The following is a 15,228-nucleotide window of genomic DNA, read 5'->3' on the forward strand; positions in this document are numbered from 1 at the left end:
CATTCAGGGCATTAATTAGGGTTACCAAAAATAATAAAACCACCTTTTTTTTCATTCTCTAACGATTCAAATTCGAAAAAAAATCACACCCCACTAAAGCATTTCAGCTCCTTCCAATCCCTTGTTTGGTTACCAAGAAAATTAAAGGAAAACACAAATTCCCACTTCCACTTTCCCACGTTTTCTCAGCAACCAAACCGGCTATAAAAACAATTAATACACCAAAATTAAAGAAGAGAGAAAGAGAGAGAGACCTTGAGAGGGATAAAGAGAGAAAGATCCGGAAAATAAAGTCGCGAGTGAGAGAATTGGCGCGTCTGAATTGAAAAAAAAATAAAAATTAGGGTTTTTCTTTCTTCTCTTCTCCACACTCACTCGCTGAGTCTCACTCGCTCGGTTGTAGAAAAATCTTATAAAATAAAAATAAAAATTAGGGCTTTTATTTCACTCCCTCGCTTGCTTCCATCTCTGTTTCTTCGCCGCGCGTTTATTGTTGTTTATGCAAATTCGATGTCGTCGTTTGAGAATTTTAACCGCTTTGTTGTTTGCTTCCTTTGTGTGCCACACGCTTGGCGCGTGTTGCTTAAAAATATAAAAGAATTGAAATTGCAGATATAATAGCCGGACCGGGCTCGATAGGTCAATCAGCACCCAGTCCATCCAAGACCTGTGCCGGTCTTTATTGAAAAGAAATAAAATAAAGAAAATTTGACTTGTCCTAACCCGTTAAAAACCGGTTCGGTTCAAGCTAAAGTTTTGTTCTCAACCCGTTGATTAAAAAAAAATTATTTGGTTTCAAATAAAATAATAAAATATTTTTATCTATTCAAAAATCTGTTTTTTATTAAATAAATACTGGTAATTACCGTTTAAACATCCTAAAGCATTTTGATCGACTTTCTTTGGTAATTAGATATTAAACAAATTGTTTGTTTTTTTTAAGATTTAAGATTCTTCTTCCTAGTCAGATCCCATATCTTATAGGCTTAAGATTCCCTTTCTAATAAGATTTGAGATCTTAGATAAGTCAAGCTTTATCTCATGAATAATTATGAAAACGACTTTGATAATTTACCTTTCAATATCCCCTCAAGAGGAATCACTCTATAATATTTTGATCCCAAGATTGATTAAGGGAGGCTAAAGGTATCTAGCAAAAATAAAAATAAAAATAAAAATACTAATTATACCCCTAGAAGAATACTTAAATTAGGTTCAAGTTGGCTTAACAGGGAACTATGGAAAGGAGTACTTCATGAGGTAAGAAAAAGAATTTAAAGAAAAGCTTTGCTTTTTAATCATTTTTCCAACAGTAGGCAGACAAAGGGCAGGATTGAATAGTGATCTACTGGGGGAATAAGTACTGATATTATCTGATCAGATATTTTAGGCTAAAGACAAATCACTGATATAGTAGGTAAATACAATAAAGATTTACACGGGAGATTTTACCCCTATAAGAATTTGTTCGACTGTCTACTGTGGTAAATATGCGGTGAAGATGAAAGCATCCTACTCTTTTTTCTCTTGTTTTACAAGCACTAGAAGAGGAAGTTTCCTAAATTTAACCCTGCCATCTTTGATGCATGATAGCTTTCATTCTTTACAGAGATTTCAGCTTCAGTGGAGTGACCATTTCATGCTGCATAATAAAAGGGAGATTCGTTCGTCCTCGCCTGCCAAGAAATGAAAATTGCTGTCAATACTTTAATCGCCACGTGATTCAAGAAACTTTTCGAAATGTGAACCTTACAGTGAGAAAGTTGCTGCTCATGCATGCCTGGATCCATCATCGTGTAGCTGTGCTGTTCTTACATTGGGGTCGTCCTGTTCCATGGAAAACCGTTTTGAGAAGTTTTGGCAAAACGAAAATGGCATAATCAGAAAATCAAGACTAGCAAACTGACCCTAATGCCATAAGTGAACCCAGTTGGTGGGCGAAAGAAATCCATCTGTCCCTGCATGTGGTAAAAACAGTGCAAAGATATCACCATTTGCAGACTGTAGTACAAAGAAATTACTGGCTGCAGGAATAGATACAATACCAGCCCGTGCATGCTTTGCTGAGTGCCGTAATAACCATCATGACTTGGTGCTATTGAGTTTAACTGTCCCTGGAGATATGAGATCCAGATTTCCATAGTCATATCATATACGATGATTAATAACTGGACAAGACCAGTCATACATCAAGCATTCACACAACAATTTATATGCCATACCAGGCCCTGGATGGTCTGCTGATTGCTGTAGTAATTATCACGTGTTGGAGCCATCAAGTTTAGTTGCACCTGCAAAAACATATAGCTCAAAATGAGTGGGGTGAGAAAATCATTCCACCGTATTGTCATGAGCATATGACCTAATTCACAAGCAAACATACCATTCCTGGCACACCCTGTTGTGTTCCATAATAACCTTCTAGGGCTACTGCTCTTGAGCTTAATTTGTCCTAGAAAATCAAATCGAGTTACAGATACTCATCAGCCCTTAAATCAAATTGACTAGTGCATTCACTTGCTTACTAAATGAGTAACAACATAACCATAACAGATTCAAGCTATTTTTCCTAGAAGGCCAACCACAAATATGAATGTCTTTGGCTTTTTCTTATCTTATTTTCAAAAAAATTAGTCAACAAATATCAAGTTTCAACTGTAGTAGAATTTAATGTGCCACGTCAATACAAACTTTTTCCTTTCTTTTTGGGTTGTTTGACAAAGTATAAGAGGACAAACCATTTGTTGCAAGCTATCTTGTGGCCCAACAGTCGTAATCACCTGCTCAGAATTCACCTGCAGTTATGGAGGAGGTCATTTATGACGAATAATATTAGAACATTAGGACAGAGCATTCACATTCGTTTTTGACCACCAACCTTTCTTTTCTTGGTTTGATTCTTTTTCTTATTCGTCTTGGTCACACTCCTATTCTGGTTATCATCTTCAATACAGAGGAGACCATGATTGGCAGATGTACCAGCTTCCACAAGATTCTTGTTAGAATTATTCATGCTGATGCAGTTTCCAAAAGCTTCTTCCAGAGCACGAAAGGCCATACTGTAGCTCTCTTGAGATAATGAAGCCTCTTCACTCAATTTCAGAGCTCGTTGGCACAAGTCATTGTACCTTTGCACCCTAGATTGTACCTGTTCACATTCTTCCCCTAAAAGATGTCTGCTCTTTGCATCTTTTGTCCACCTTTTCAAAATATATTGTGATGGGATGGCAGATTGTTGACACATTTGAAGAACAACCAGTGCATGCCTACAAAGATAACCCTTGTATTCATACAGTCGGCATATACATGAGACCTCCAAACCTGTTTGATTCCACAGAACAGTGAAATCTTGCTCCTTTTCCAAATCCTGAACTCTAAAACTAATGCTTGTCTCATCTTGGCTTTCCATTTTGGGATGACAAGCAACTACTCCTAAGACCTCAACTTGGAATTTCTTGAACACTGCATGCGTGTACATCCCTGAAACACTCTTCTCCAAAGGTGAGGGAGATTTCAACGTAGGTTGCTTGTTCCAGGTATCAGAATCTGCTTTGGCTTCTTCCTCGTACCTATCTTGGAGAATCGATCCATACTGTCTAACGAATTCCTGCACAGTTGTCTTCTTATGCACATACTTATCAAAGTAAGAGACTATGCTCTCAGAACGCTGAACTGTAGACATCCCAGCCAAAAAGGCACCTCTCATGTAGATTGGCACCCATTGCTCACGGTCTTCATACAGTGATTGCATCCACTCATTCTCTCTAAGTTCAAATCTATCAAGAATTTTCCACCACCTTTTTCCAAACTCGTTTTCTGTCCAAGATCTGAAGACACATTTATCAAATTTGGCCATAAAGTTTCCGTTTTGTTTTATCACATTCCCCAGGTTTTCAGAAACCTTCCCCAGAATGTTCCACAAGCAAAAGCAATGATGAGTATTTGGAAAGACCTCTGAAATGACTTGCTTCGTAGCTTTATCTTGGTCGGTGATTATAACCTTTGGGGCCTGTCCACCCATTGCTCTCAACCAAGTCTGCATTAGCCAAGAATAAGTAGCTGCACTTTCATCTGATACCAGGGTGCATCCAAGCAACATGAACTGATAGTGTTGGTTCACTCCGACAAAAAGCGCAAGAGGCATCTTATACTTGTTTCTAACATATGTAGTATCAAAATTTACAACATCAGAGAAATTACTGTAGCCATGCCTACTTTTGGCATCAGCCCAAAACAAGTTCTTCAAACGTTGATCTTCACCCAAATCTACAGCATAAAAAAAGTTGGAATTCATATTCTGCATCTGAGTAAAAAAATCAAGCAAAATTTTGGTCTCCCCGGCTTCAAGTCCCAAATTCCGGCCCTTGTCAAATGGATTTTTAGGGTCATTCTTGAGACCAACAACATTTTTATATTCTGCAAACTGTCGGGCCATTGCAGCATACATCTTTCTAGTTTGTTCACTGACAGCTTGGGCAGGTAAAAGCTCATGATTATGCTCCTTCACGAAACTATGGATAACCCATTTTCCATCTGACCTTCTCTTCACATGCATGCTTGCCTTGCAGTCAGTCTTTGAACACGATCGTCGGCCCGTTCCATTTTCTGGGTCTTGCTTGGTTTGTCTGGAACGTGGTCGGTTAAAGGACTTGTCATACTCTCTCTTTGTCCCATACCTAGAACAAGCAAATTTTGCATCAATGAACTCCCTCGATGTTTTTGAACGGCGGCTGTTCTGTATTGCAGTATTAAATCCCATAGATCGAGCATATTCTTGATAAAATGAATATGCCGCTCCATGTGATTCAAATTCCATACCAGAAAGTGGCTCAAGTTTTATGTCCTCTTTGAATCCCATTGACGTTGTGGGAGAATTAACATCTCCCCCTTCTATAGAAAGTACTTGCTCTGCAACATCAACAACATTTCCAATCTCTACATCTCCATTGTGCAGCTTGACTTCGCGCAACATATTATTGACATCATTTGGTTCTTCACCTTCCTTATCATGATCACCAGAAGGTAACCTAAGATCGATGTCCATGATGAGACTTTACAACACGTCTTACAACCACTGCTGTCAAGTCACCTGAAAAGTTGAAAGGGAAATATGCATGTTAGAACAGCTAATAAAACAACCTACATATTTGCAATTGATAATAAAAAAACATCACAAAAATAAAGGGGGGGGGTTAAGAAAATCTAAACACTCCCATATCCAAAAAAAAAAAACTCTAATAGAGCATAGTACATAACTCACCACTATCTCACAACATCAAAAGCAATCAATTCTGATACAAGTTCATGCCTGGCTTCAATAGCAATCTGCATCATGCCTTAAGCTACTACTTCTAAATAGATCACATAACTTTATTGCTTGAAATCATAATCTGCCAAATCTGACCCTTCTCAAGCAATGAAGTTTCCAAAAGCTTCCTCACTGGACAAAGTCACCCTCTCACTTCTTTGGCCACAAGTGAGTCGTTGCATGCCCAAGAACCCAGTTACATTCCAGTGCTCTTAATTAGCGACTCTATAAATTTGAAGCAATTGAAAGCCTCAAACATTAAACCGATCCTTCCATAATCTAGTGAATTAACTTGATAATTAAATCTCAATGTGCTGAATTCTGTGCATTTTAAGTTCAATCACTAAAGTTCTGATTTCCAGTTGGACATTTTTGTCAGGAAACAATCTAGACTCCAGAGACAGCCAAGACATCAACTCTTTGTGGTTTAAAGCTAACAAATTACTCCCAAATGTTCTGGGTTTTTAACAGGAAAGGAATCTAATCAACTTGTGTTGGAGGGTTGAGAAAACAATGCTCTCACATGGAGTAGGAAACTAGAAAATAGACAAAATCAAAGAGAAATAGACAGACACAGGTCCCAGCAATTTTTTTTTAATGGATAGTAATTAGACTTATATGAACCAAACTTGCACTAACAAATTTGTAACTGAAGGAAAGGAAACTGAAAACCACACATGCCATCATGGGTGAAGGTAGTTAATCTCTTCGCCTATCTACTCTGTGGTGCATTAAGTAGCACACACCACCAACATAAAAAGTTGACATTCAAAACACTATAAAATTAACCTATGCATGCATAGACAGCAACAGCGTGGTTTGTCACCTATGCCATCACACTACTGTTTGCTTCATGTCTTCCTAATTGCCACACAATGTTTAAGAAACTTTCTTGACACAGTTTTAATCTTTTAAGGCCACATCTTCTGTGCAGTGGTAAAACTCTTGAGTTTGCCATAAAAAAGATGCAACTTCTAGTCTTAAAATCACTTGCTCGATATATAAAGTTTCTCCAAATCCACTTCCTCAATATCTCCACTTCAACGTCACCATAATTCAGCAACAGCTCTTTTATTCATCTAATCTTAGCAGGTACCCAAACAATAACCATGTTCTAACCAAAATAAACCTAAAGCTCATATAATCCAGTCAATTTAAGCATTAAATTCAACAAATTATAGCTCAAAAACACCTCCCAGTCTCATGAAAAAGCTCCAACAAACTCAAAACAAACAGCAAGAACCGCCTCAAACTCTCAATTTCTCCTTAAGCAGAACAAATTCTAACCTTAACACAACAACCCATTTTCTATTTCCTTTCCTTGACCTCAACTTCAGACAAAAGTAGGTCCTTCAAACACCCCCCAACAAAATCACAACCTTAAAAACCAAACACATCAAAGACTCAAACTCTACGACATCAAGAAAAACCCATCAACCAAAACACAGAGTTTTTCACAAAAATCAAATCAAAAGCCGAAACCCGTCACTAAAAATAAGATTAAAATATAATTAAAGCACGCAAAAAAGAGAGAAAAAGAAGCTTTATACGTACCTGTAGAGCTTCTTCTCTTTGTCTGTGTGTTGGGTTCGATCTGTGAAGTTGCAAAGTGAAAGCTCACGCGAGGGAGGTGAGCGAGTGGGAGGTTGAAAGAAATCTTTCCTCAATTTCGATTCTCTTGTTTCTAGGGTTTCTAATTTTTTTCACTCTCGCTTTGTTTGCTCTGTTTCTCAATCGCGAGTGAGATACAGCGATCGCGCGTGTGCAAGCACTCCTGTGAGGGTGATTTTGGTCCCTTTATTAACATAGACTGTATTTGTAGCCCCTGTAGATTTGACAATGTTTAGCATCAACTTCTATAGATTGAAGTTTTCAATATCAACTTTAGAGTTTCCAAGAAGTTTCAATGCGGTCCTTTTCCATATTAAATTTTTTTAATTTCTTTTTTTGGGGGTATTTTTTAGCCCCCATGGTTTTGGTAGATTTTTATCACATATATAAGTTTCCGATAATGAATATAAAAAAAACTTGCAAAAATAAAGTATTTCTAAATATATCAACCATATATAAAAGTAATAAATATAATTCAAAAACTATCAATAAAAATAAAGTTATAAATTCAATTATATCAATTTAAAATTCAGAATGACTGGAATCTATAATAATTTAAAATGTTTTAGATGGGTCGACATGGTCTATAACTAATCTATTGATCGACCATGGTGTCAAGCTTTAGGTTATATATAACCCTTAATTATACTAATATAAAAAATTAAAAAAATATCAATTTAATTCTTTTAATCTTTTTTGGGCCTAAAATAAGACTTTCAGGTTGATTTTGGAACCTTTTAATTGTTGAGGATCAGACTGTTACAGTTTCCAACTTGCAGGAGTTAAGATGTAGTTTATTCTCTATCGAGAATTGATTGCTACAGGCATGGCGCGTGTGAAGCGTTGATTTGGTACTTTCTGCGTTTGCTGTCGTCCATGGTCCTTGTTCGGTAAGAAGTAGGTGCGCGAGTTAATTAAAGAAAAATCAGTGCATGGATTATCGTTATAGACAGTGTTTAGAAATTAAAGTTGATGTTTAATCCACTTTTCTAATCCTGTTTTCAGTTATTCACGAGATTAAAATATTTACCAAGTTTGTTTGAGGTTTAAGTTTCTAATACAATAAAATAATTAAACTCGAAGGTTCACTCCAGAAACTCGTTAATTTAGAGTCTCTTTTAAGCACTGTTTGAAAATATTGTTACGAAGTTATTTTTTAAAATATTTTTCGTATTAAAAATGTTTTAAAATGAATATTTTTTAAAATTTTTAAAAATTATTTTTATAATCAACACATTAAAAATAATAAAAAACATATAAAAAAATTAACTTTTTAACAAAAACAAAATTAAATTTTAATAGAGCATGATTTGGATCACGTTCTCAAACACTCTTAGATCATGTTTTCTTTTATATTTTTTTATTGAAAACAACATCTTGCTATCATGGATTTAGGTTACTTTACTAAGACATTGACTTAATAAATATGGGAAATACACTCATTTAATCATAATATATTGATTGGTACGTCTCAAATTATAGTATTTATTTTTAAATCTTGTTCGTTTTATGAAAAAAAAATTTTATTATTTTCTAAATCTTTTTATATTTATTGAATTTCATTAAAGGGTCAATCTAAAAACTTGTTAATTTGAAGTCTAATTTAAACCATGATTTTTTTGGTTTTTTTTTTTTTCAAAAAACAATATTGTTTTTACTAATACATAAATTGACTCAATTAATTCACTGTCTAAATTTTAGGATATAAATATGAAAAATAAACTCATTTAACCATAGTATATTTATCGGTGGGTCTCAAATTATAATATTCAACTTTAAATTTTATTGTTTCATGAAAAATAATTTTTACATTTTTAAAATCTCGAACCTCATTGAAGTTGATTAATGAAAAATAGTTTAAAATCAATTTAAAAAATAAGCTTTTATGTGTTAGAAAATAAATATTATTTTTAAAAAATTATTTTTCAAAAACATATTTTCATTTTGGTAAAAAATTGAAACCTTAATGAATATACATGTAGCATAAAATTCTAAAAAATCTATAACAACATCGGATTCCCTAGGGGGAAGAAAAGGACATGCATAAATATAGAATAATTTGGAGTGGAGGGGCGACCATTAATATGAACCAGAACATGGGCTAGAGAGAGAGAGGTCAGCCCCAACCAGCCTCAGGCTGTCTACTTCACCCTTATAAATGCCATTATCATAAAGCTGAAAGACATCAAAATGTAGTGAGAGACAATAATTTCGATGGACCCTACCATAGCCCTCCAAGGTCAAAAGACCATGGCTCAGCTTCTTCCTAATATTTTATTTGTTTTTATATTTTATGTTAATATTAAAATAATTTTATAAAAATAAAAAAATATATTATTTTAATATATTTTTAAACAAAATATACTTTAAAACATAATTACTATCACACTCTCCAATATCTTATATTTTTATATATATATATATAAAAAGGCACCAACTTGCATCTACCACACAAGCACATGTACTTTAAGCGAGAAAAATTTGAACACATGCATATGATATTTGGTGTTTGGATGGTGATCAAATGTTATATTTTTAAATATTTTATTAATTATAAGTATATTAAAATAATATTTTATTATTATTTTTTTAAATTTGTTTTTTATATTAACACATTAAAAAAATTAAAAAATATAAATAAAAAAATCAATTTTTTTTTTTATGAAATGATGGGTTGCACTACTGCCTCAAACATATACTTAAATTATGCTATTGCTTAAACAGGTCTTAATTAAACCTTGCCAATGACCATGCTGATCAATTATTATTTTTTTAAAAGAGATTTAATGAATATTAAAAAACCTTTTTAATTTTATTTTCATAATTATAAAATTTTATATTATTTAAGATGTTTCTCAAGCTTTGAATTACAAATTAAACGGATTAATCTATCTTGACTTAAATCAATTTAAAACAATATTTTTTAAAAGTTTTTATTTTAATAATATTTTGAAAAAAAAATTGATATTTTATTTAAATATCAAATTAAATCTCATTTAAATTTTTAATCGAGGATTAATTAAATCATGAATTGAATAAACCAACTACCACCTAGTCTAACATAAAATACAACCCGAATAATATCCCTAGTGAGTGTATCACCGATTTAACTCACCAATCAGATTTGACATGCAAACATTATAACATAACGAGCATGCTTTTTAAAAATATTTTAAGGTAATGTGTATCACTTCAGTCATCAATGACATTAAATAGAAGTGACATCTCACTTCTTTAATTCTCTCATTTTTAAACTCATTTAATTATATTAAAAAATGGAGGCTTTTTACTAGTTAAATTGACGAGATGAATTGAATCCAAAAAAATCCAATTTGATGATCCTACTAGTCTGTACGGAAAAAAACACAAAAAAAATTCCAAAAAATCTAGATAGAAACATTTCAATGAAAAATTAGGCACTAATTATTATTAAAAAAAATGATTTTAGGCTCCAAATTATCAAAGAAAATAATAATTATGAGGCAGATGACAAGTTAACAACTACATAGATGACATGAAAATATTCATACACACACAGAGATTGATGGATTTTCTATGTCTGGTGTCTGTCAACGCTTTTGTTAGCTTTTGTCAGTTTGTGTTTTTCTTCTAATAGTTCCACTTCTTGTCTTCACATCTTCTTCTTTTTCTCCATGTACTCTTTCTATAAGTGCTACTGCTTCTCTGCCTTCTTTTTCAGTCTCAGTGCCTCTCATTTTGTTCTTTTCTTTTCACTTTTCTTTCCCACTTAGCTCTTTTCTTCTCTTTCCTCTTCATTTTAGTTGATAATAGTTACAAGGCAAGTGAGACTGAGGAGTGGGGAGTAGGCCTAAACCCAATTGAACTTTACTCTTTCTTTGGTTTTAAAAGGGCCTGCATTGATTTTGGTGTTTGGATTACTGTGGTTGAGAGGAAAGTTCTTTTCTTTTTGGGTTATTTTCTCTTTCTAGCTAGAGTTTTTTTGGGTGTGTTTAGGGTTTTGGCCTGTTTTGGGGGTTTGGATTTTGTAGTTATGGTGAGGAAACATGGATGGCAGCTACCAGCTCATACCTTTCAGGTATGACCATAAAAACCTTCTCTTTTGAGACTTTGAAGATTTTTTTCTCAATTATCATTCCTTGTTCTTACTTAATCAGGTTTGCTTCGCTTTGCTAAAAAATTGATCTTCTCTTCTGGGGTTCTCTAAAGAATTCATCTTTTTTATGCGGGCATGCGAAATTGGCTTTGGCATTTCGTAGTTACTGAATTTATGAGTGTTTTTATGGTTTTTTTAGTGCTAATTTCTGCGCTAAACTTTGGTGACTTGTCTTGATAGGTTGTTGCAATCACTGTCTTCTGTTTACTAGTGATTGCATTTTATGCTTTCTTTGCTCCTTTCCTTGGAGGCAAAATCTGGGAGTATGTGCTTCTTGGGACTTACACTCCAGTGGTATGTGAATTCTTGTCATTTCTGTGTATTGAGTTTAAGTTTGTTTCCCTTGTATATTCCACAGAGAAATTTGGGTCATAGACGAAAAAAATTGGTAACATTTTAATGAATGAAAGTCTATTTTGGATGTACATCTAATATCATGGATCACTTTAGTCTTCTTGTTGTACCAAGAGCTGTTCTTTAAAGAATCAACATGTGTAAGACTAAGAGTAACCTTTATGACTGATGTTGTTTTCTTGATTCCTGTTGTGGCATTGCAGGTACTTCTTGTCTTTATTCTATATGTTAGGTGTACTGCAATTAACCCTGCAGATCCTGGCATCATGTCTAAATTCAATTCCGATGTAGCAAATAAACTCAATGTGAAACATGGGTTTTCAGTGAAGGATCTGCCTAGAAAATTTGATGAAACTGGAAGTGCTATGCATTCTTCGTTTTCATCACCCTCCAGAAGTTCTATAGGTCCAGCAAACTCTAGTAAGAAAGGGTCAGTGGGGGAAGTTGAGAGAGTCGAGACTGCTGTGCAATCCCCAACCAGAAAACCTTCCCATAACATCGGTTTAATCTTCTGTGCACCTTTTATTCATGAAGATTGCCGCAAACATGGAGAGATAGCTGACCAACAGGGCAATCGTGAAGATGCTTTGTTCTGTACACTGTGCAATGCTGAGGTAAAAAGTGAGGCACTTCTTGTTTTGTTTATCGTCATTATTTTCCCTTTTTGGTTGTGGGGCTCTATTTATCAGTCTATTGAGTTAGCTGTACATCATCTCAATGATTAAATGGCACTCAATACATGCATCACAGTATTGTCTCCAAATAATTCTGCTAATTTATCGCCCTGTAAAGTATCTCCAGTGGTTGGCCACATGCTGCCAATGACAGCTTTAAAGAATTTACGCTGGCTGTCCCTATTATTAACAATGTAATCTTTAAATTGCAGGTACGCAAGTTCAGCAAACACTGTCGAAGTTGTGATAAATGTGTTGATGGTTTTGATCACCATTGCCGGGTATACTTTCATGTTGTTTCTAGTGCTCTTTGCTGGCACACATCTTGAATTTCCTAAACCAAACTGGTTTTGAAGTTGACAAAATATGATTTCGTAAAAACTAACTGAATCTATGGTGTGGCTGCAGTGGCTTAACAATTGTGTGGGGTATAAAAACTATGTGACTTTTATTTCTCTAATGGCTACTAGTCTTGCTTGGGTATGTGCTACTCTCTCTTAACTTATATTATAAGTGATCTTTATATCTCATATTCTAGCTGCTAGTTGTTTCATTTGGATATATGTGGTAATCCTGAATTATTCTTTCTGAAAATGTTTTCCCAATGGTAACATTTCTGCTTGTGGGTGGCTCAGCTTGTACTCGAAGCTGGAGTTGGTATTGCTGTCTTTGTACGTTGTTTTGTTAACAAGCAAAGCATGAAGATTGAAATTGTCGAGACACTTGGAAATGGTTTCTCTATAGCTCCTTTTGCAACAGTTGTGGTACGTACACAATAACCTTAGATCAAAGCTTGTTACTTATCACTAATCTCAAATTTATCAAATTTCTATTGTTGATGCTGGATCTCAATTTGTGCAGGCTGTATGCACTGTAGTTTCTATCCTGGCTTGTGTACCTCTCAGTGAACTTTTCTTTTTCCACATGATATTGATCAGAAAGGTTAGTGACTGATAGACTAGAAACTACTTTCAGTTTTCTAGTACTCTTGTTGATTGCTTTAAAAACAGACGAGAAGTTAGAATCTGAAATTCAGAACCATATTTGGGCAATTTCAGCAATATAAAAGTTTTTATTTGTTTCTGTTATGTTGAATTAGGGTATTACCACCTATGAGTATGTTGTGGCCATGAGAGCAATGAGTGAGGCACCTGCTGGAGCATCTGAGTACGAGGAAATGCCAAACTTAGTATACTCTCCATCAGGATCTGCCACGACTGGCTTCAGTGGTGGAAGTTCTCTTGGTCTGCAGTACAAGGGAGCATGGTGCACCCCTCCTCGGGTATTTGTGGATTATCAGGTATTAGACTCTTGTGTTTGCCATATTCAGTTGTGTGTCATTGAGGACGACTGTGCTGATCCCAGCTAAGAATCCTGCAGAAACTTCTGAGTCTGTTCCTTGCCAGTTTTCCCACATGACATTTTTGTCCCAATTCACTCTTAATAGGAACTTCTTGCCCTTGGATCTTATCCTATGTTTTAGATATTTTCTCAAGATTTATATAGAATTTTTAACAAACTGTTAACAAATGTTACAAAATTATTTTGGACAAGGTCTTAACTTTTATGGGTCTTTATGGAAATTGTTTGTGTTTTTGGCTGCATCAGGATGAAGTCATACCTCACCTGGAGCCTGGGATGGTCCCATCAACTGTTGACCCAGATGCTGCTGGAGCTGCAGAAAGAGGTAGCAAGGTACCCAAACGGCCGGTTCGAATTAGTGCTTGGAAACTTGCGAAGTTAGATTCCACCGAGGCTATGAGAGCAGCAGCAAAGGCCAGGGCATCTTCCTCTGTTCTAAAGCCAGTTGATAATCGCCGTTTACCCGATACTGAATGTAGCTCCAGTGGCAATATGAGTGTCAGAAGTAGTGTGAGCACTGATATGGGGACAAACAAAGAGATCAAGAATGAGCCGAGACTAACAGCACTAGGAAACTCTTTTGCTCCAAGTCAAGGAAGCCGGGACGAGTATGAAACCGGGACTCAAAGTGTTAGTAGCTTCAGCAGCCCAAGCCATGTTCAAGAATCAGTCATGCTTAGTCCTCTACCACAAACTCAAGGTCTAGGTCGTTTTAATGCTGCAACCTCAGCCCCTGGCCTTGTTCCTGATCATCCTGTAACTTCTAAGGCTCCTTTACCTAATGCCAACAATCCATTATCCCATCCTGCGTCAGGATTTGATGAAAAAATCACGCAGAAGGGAAGTAGTACTGATCCATTGCTTCTTTCAGCTCCAGCTGCTTCTCTTCTTAGAGATGTCAAAAGGACGTCTGTTGTTTGGGACCAAGAGGCTGGTAGGTATGTATCAGTTCCTGTGGCAGCTTCTGAAGCTCGGAATAGAACAGCTACACAAACAGTATTGCCAAAATCCAATGCAGAAACAAGCAATGATGGTCGAAAGCCAGCAATACCACCACAACAGTCATCATCATCATCAGCTAAAGCTCCTGCTCAGTCATCTGAGAAGCTCCTGTACACAGGGGACTCCATTTTCTTTGGAGGTCCACTTTTGAGTGTCCCTGTTAGGGATAGTCTGAGAAATGAAGGAAGCTCGGGTTTGAGAGAGGGCCAACAGCGGTTTGCATTGAATTTACCTCGAGAGTCTAGATTCAAAAGAGATTCAATATCAAACCAGCTTCCCGTGTTTGTCCCTGGGGGTTTTGATACCAACCCCTCTTCTGGTTCTGGTTTGAGGCAGGGTTAAGGCTGAAGATTTTGACTTCTAACAAAATCTACGTGGAATTTTTCGTCCAATTATCAGGTGAGTTGCTAAGCGATGGACTTGGAGAAGAAACCCTTATGGGAGCTGCACAACCCCAGGAACCTTGCAATTTCAAACCATCATAAACCCAACCTCGTTACGAGGTTCAAGCGGTTTCTTCTTTAGAGAAGAACTTGTGATTTCAGTCATCATTTGAAGAATGAAAATGAGAATCAAGGACTCTTGCCACTCCCCCTCGTTTCCAGGACATTGTGGTCAATGTTTTTCTTAGGAAGTTCTTGTTTAACCCTGTACAATCGTCTCCATTGATGAGTTACAGCAGAGTAATCAATTTGCTTTCTATTCCACAATTCAATGATGTTTTGAGTGTTTCTTTATCCACCAATCCTGGTCATGGCTTTTAGTAGCTTATCAATTCATCT

General features: G+C 35.6%; 4 protein-coding genes across 8 annotated transcripts in view; 1 reads left to right on the plus strand and 3 right to left on the minus strand.

Annotated features, from left to right (window-relative positions):
• LOC118052894 (protein FAR-RED IMPAIRED RESPONSE 1) overlaps positions 1–395 on the minus strand; it is a 58,941-nt gene extending 58,546 nt beyond the window's left edge. For all 4 annotated transcript variants that reach the window (XR_004688275.2, XR_004688274.2, XM_035063982.2 and 1 more), the window contains exon 1: positions 255–395. The gene's annotated coding sequence lies outside the window, so the exon portion shown is untranslated. The remainder of the gene's footprint in view (positions 1–254) is intronic.
• LOC118052895 (protein FAR-RED IMPAIRED RESPONSE 1) overlaps positions 1–395 on the minus strand; it is a 58,510-nt gene extending 58,115 nt beyond the window's left edge. Inside the window, exon 1 of the mRNA XM_035063983.2 lies at positions 255–395. The gene's annotated coding sequence lies outside the window, so the exon portion shown is untranslated. The remainder of the gene's footprint in view (positions 1–254) is intronic.
• A 954-nt stretch (positions 396–1,349) lies between these two features.
• LOC118052905 (protein FAR-RED ELONGATED HYPOCOTYL 3) lies at positions 1,350–7,030 on the minus strand. Of its 2 annotated transcripts, none has more exons than XM_035064000.2 (9): positions 6,863–7,030; positions 2,879–5,089; positions 2,739–2,795; positions 2,384–2,452; positions 2,223–2,291; positions 2,046–2,114; positions 1,908–1,958; positions 1,754–1,827; positions 1,350–1,676 (listed from the first exon to the last, which is right to left on the minus strand). In XM_035064000.2, the coding sequence occupies exons 2-8, from the start codon at positions 5,042–5,044 to the stop codon at positions 1,771–1,773; spliced, it is 2,538 nt and encodes an 845-aa protein (XP_034919891.1). In that variant the 5' UTR covers positions 5,045–5,089; positions 6,863–7,030; the 3' UTR covers positions 1,350–1,676; positions 1,754–1,770. The 2 variants fall into 2 exon arrangements, with proteins under 2 accessions (XP_034919891.1, XP_034919892.1); XM_035064001.2 differs by lacking the exon at positions 6,863–7,030 and adding an exon at positions 5,261–5,533.
• A 3,425-nt stretch (positions 7,031–10,455) lies between these two features.
• Positions 10,456–15,154, plus strand: LOC118052906 (probable protein S-acyltransferase 19). The gene is made up of 9 exons (XM_035064005.2): positions 10,456–10,976; positions 11,235–11,348; positions 11,612–12,022; positions 12,295–12,363; positions 12,491–12,562; positions 12,718–12,846; positions 12,944–13,024; positions 13,182–13,382; positions 13,691–15,154. Exons 1-9 carry the CDS (start codon positions 10,932–10,934, stop codon positions 14,786–14,788), a joined length of 2,220 nt encoding a protein of 739 aa, XP_034919896.1. The 5' UTR covers positions 10,456–10,931; the 3' UTR covers positions 14,789–15,154.
• The last annotated feature ends 74 nt before the right edge of the window (positions 15,155–15,228 follow it).

This window comes from Populus alba, chromosome 6, assembly GCF_005239225.2.
Source record: "Populus alba chromosome 6, ASM523922v2, whole genome shotgun sequence".
Classification (NCBI taxonomy): Eukaryota; Viridiplantae; Streptophyta; class Magnoliopsida; order Malpighiales; family Salicaceae; genus Populus; species Populus alba.

Coding starts and splice junctions, on each gene's coding strand:
- LOC118052905 (XM_035064000.2), bottom strand. CDS start 5,044: ATGGACATCGATCTTAGGTTACCTTCTGGTGATCATGATAAGGAAGGT. Junction 2,453..2,738: donor AAGATAGCTTGCAACAAATG/GTTTGTCCTCTT, acceptor TTGATTTTCTAG/GACAAATTAAGCTCAAGAGC. Junction 2,115..2,222: donor AGCAGACCATCCAGGGCCTG/GTATGGCATATA, acceptor TCATATCTCCAG/GGACAGTTAAACTCAATAGC.
- LOC118052906 (XM_035064005.2), top strand. CDS start 10,932: ATGGTGAGGAAACATGGATGGCAGCTACCAGCTCATACCTTTCAG. Junction 10,977..11,234: donor TACCAGCTCATACCTTTCAG/GTATGACCATAA, acceptor TTGTCTTGATAG/GTTGTTGCAATCACTGTCTT. Junction 12,364..12,490: donor GTTTTGATCACCATTGCCGG/GTATACTTTCAT, acceptor GTGTGGCTGCAG/TGGCTTAACAATTGTGTGGG.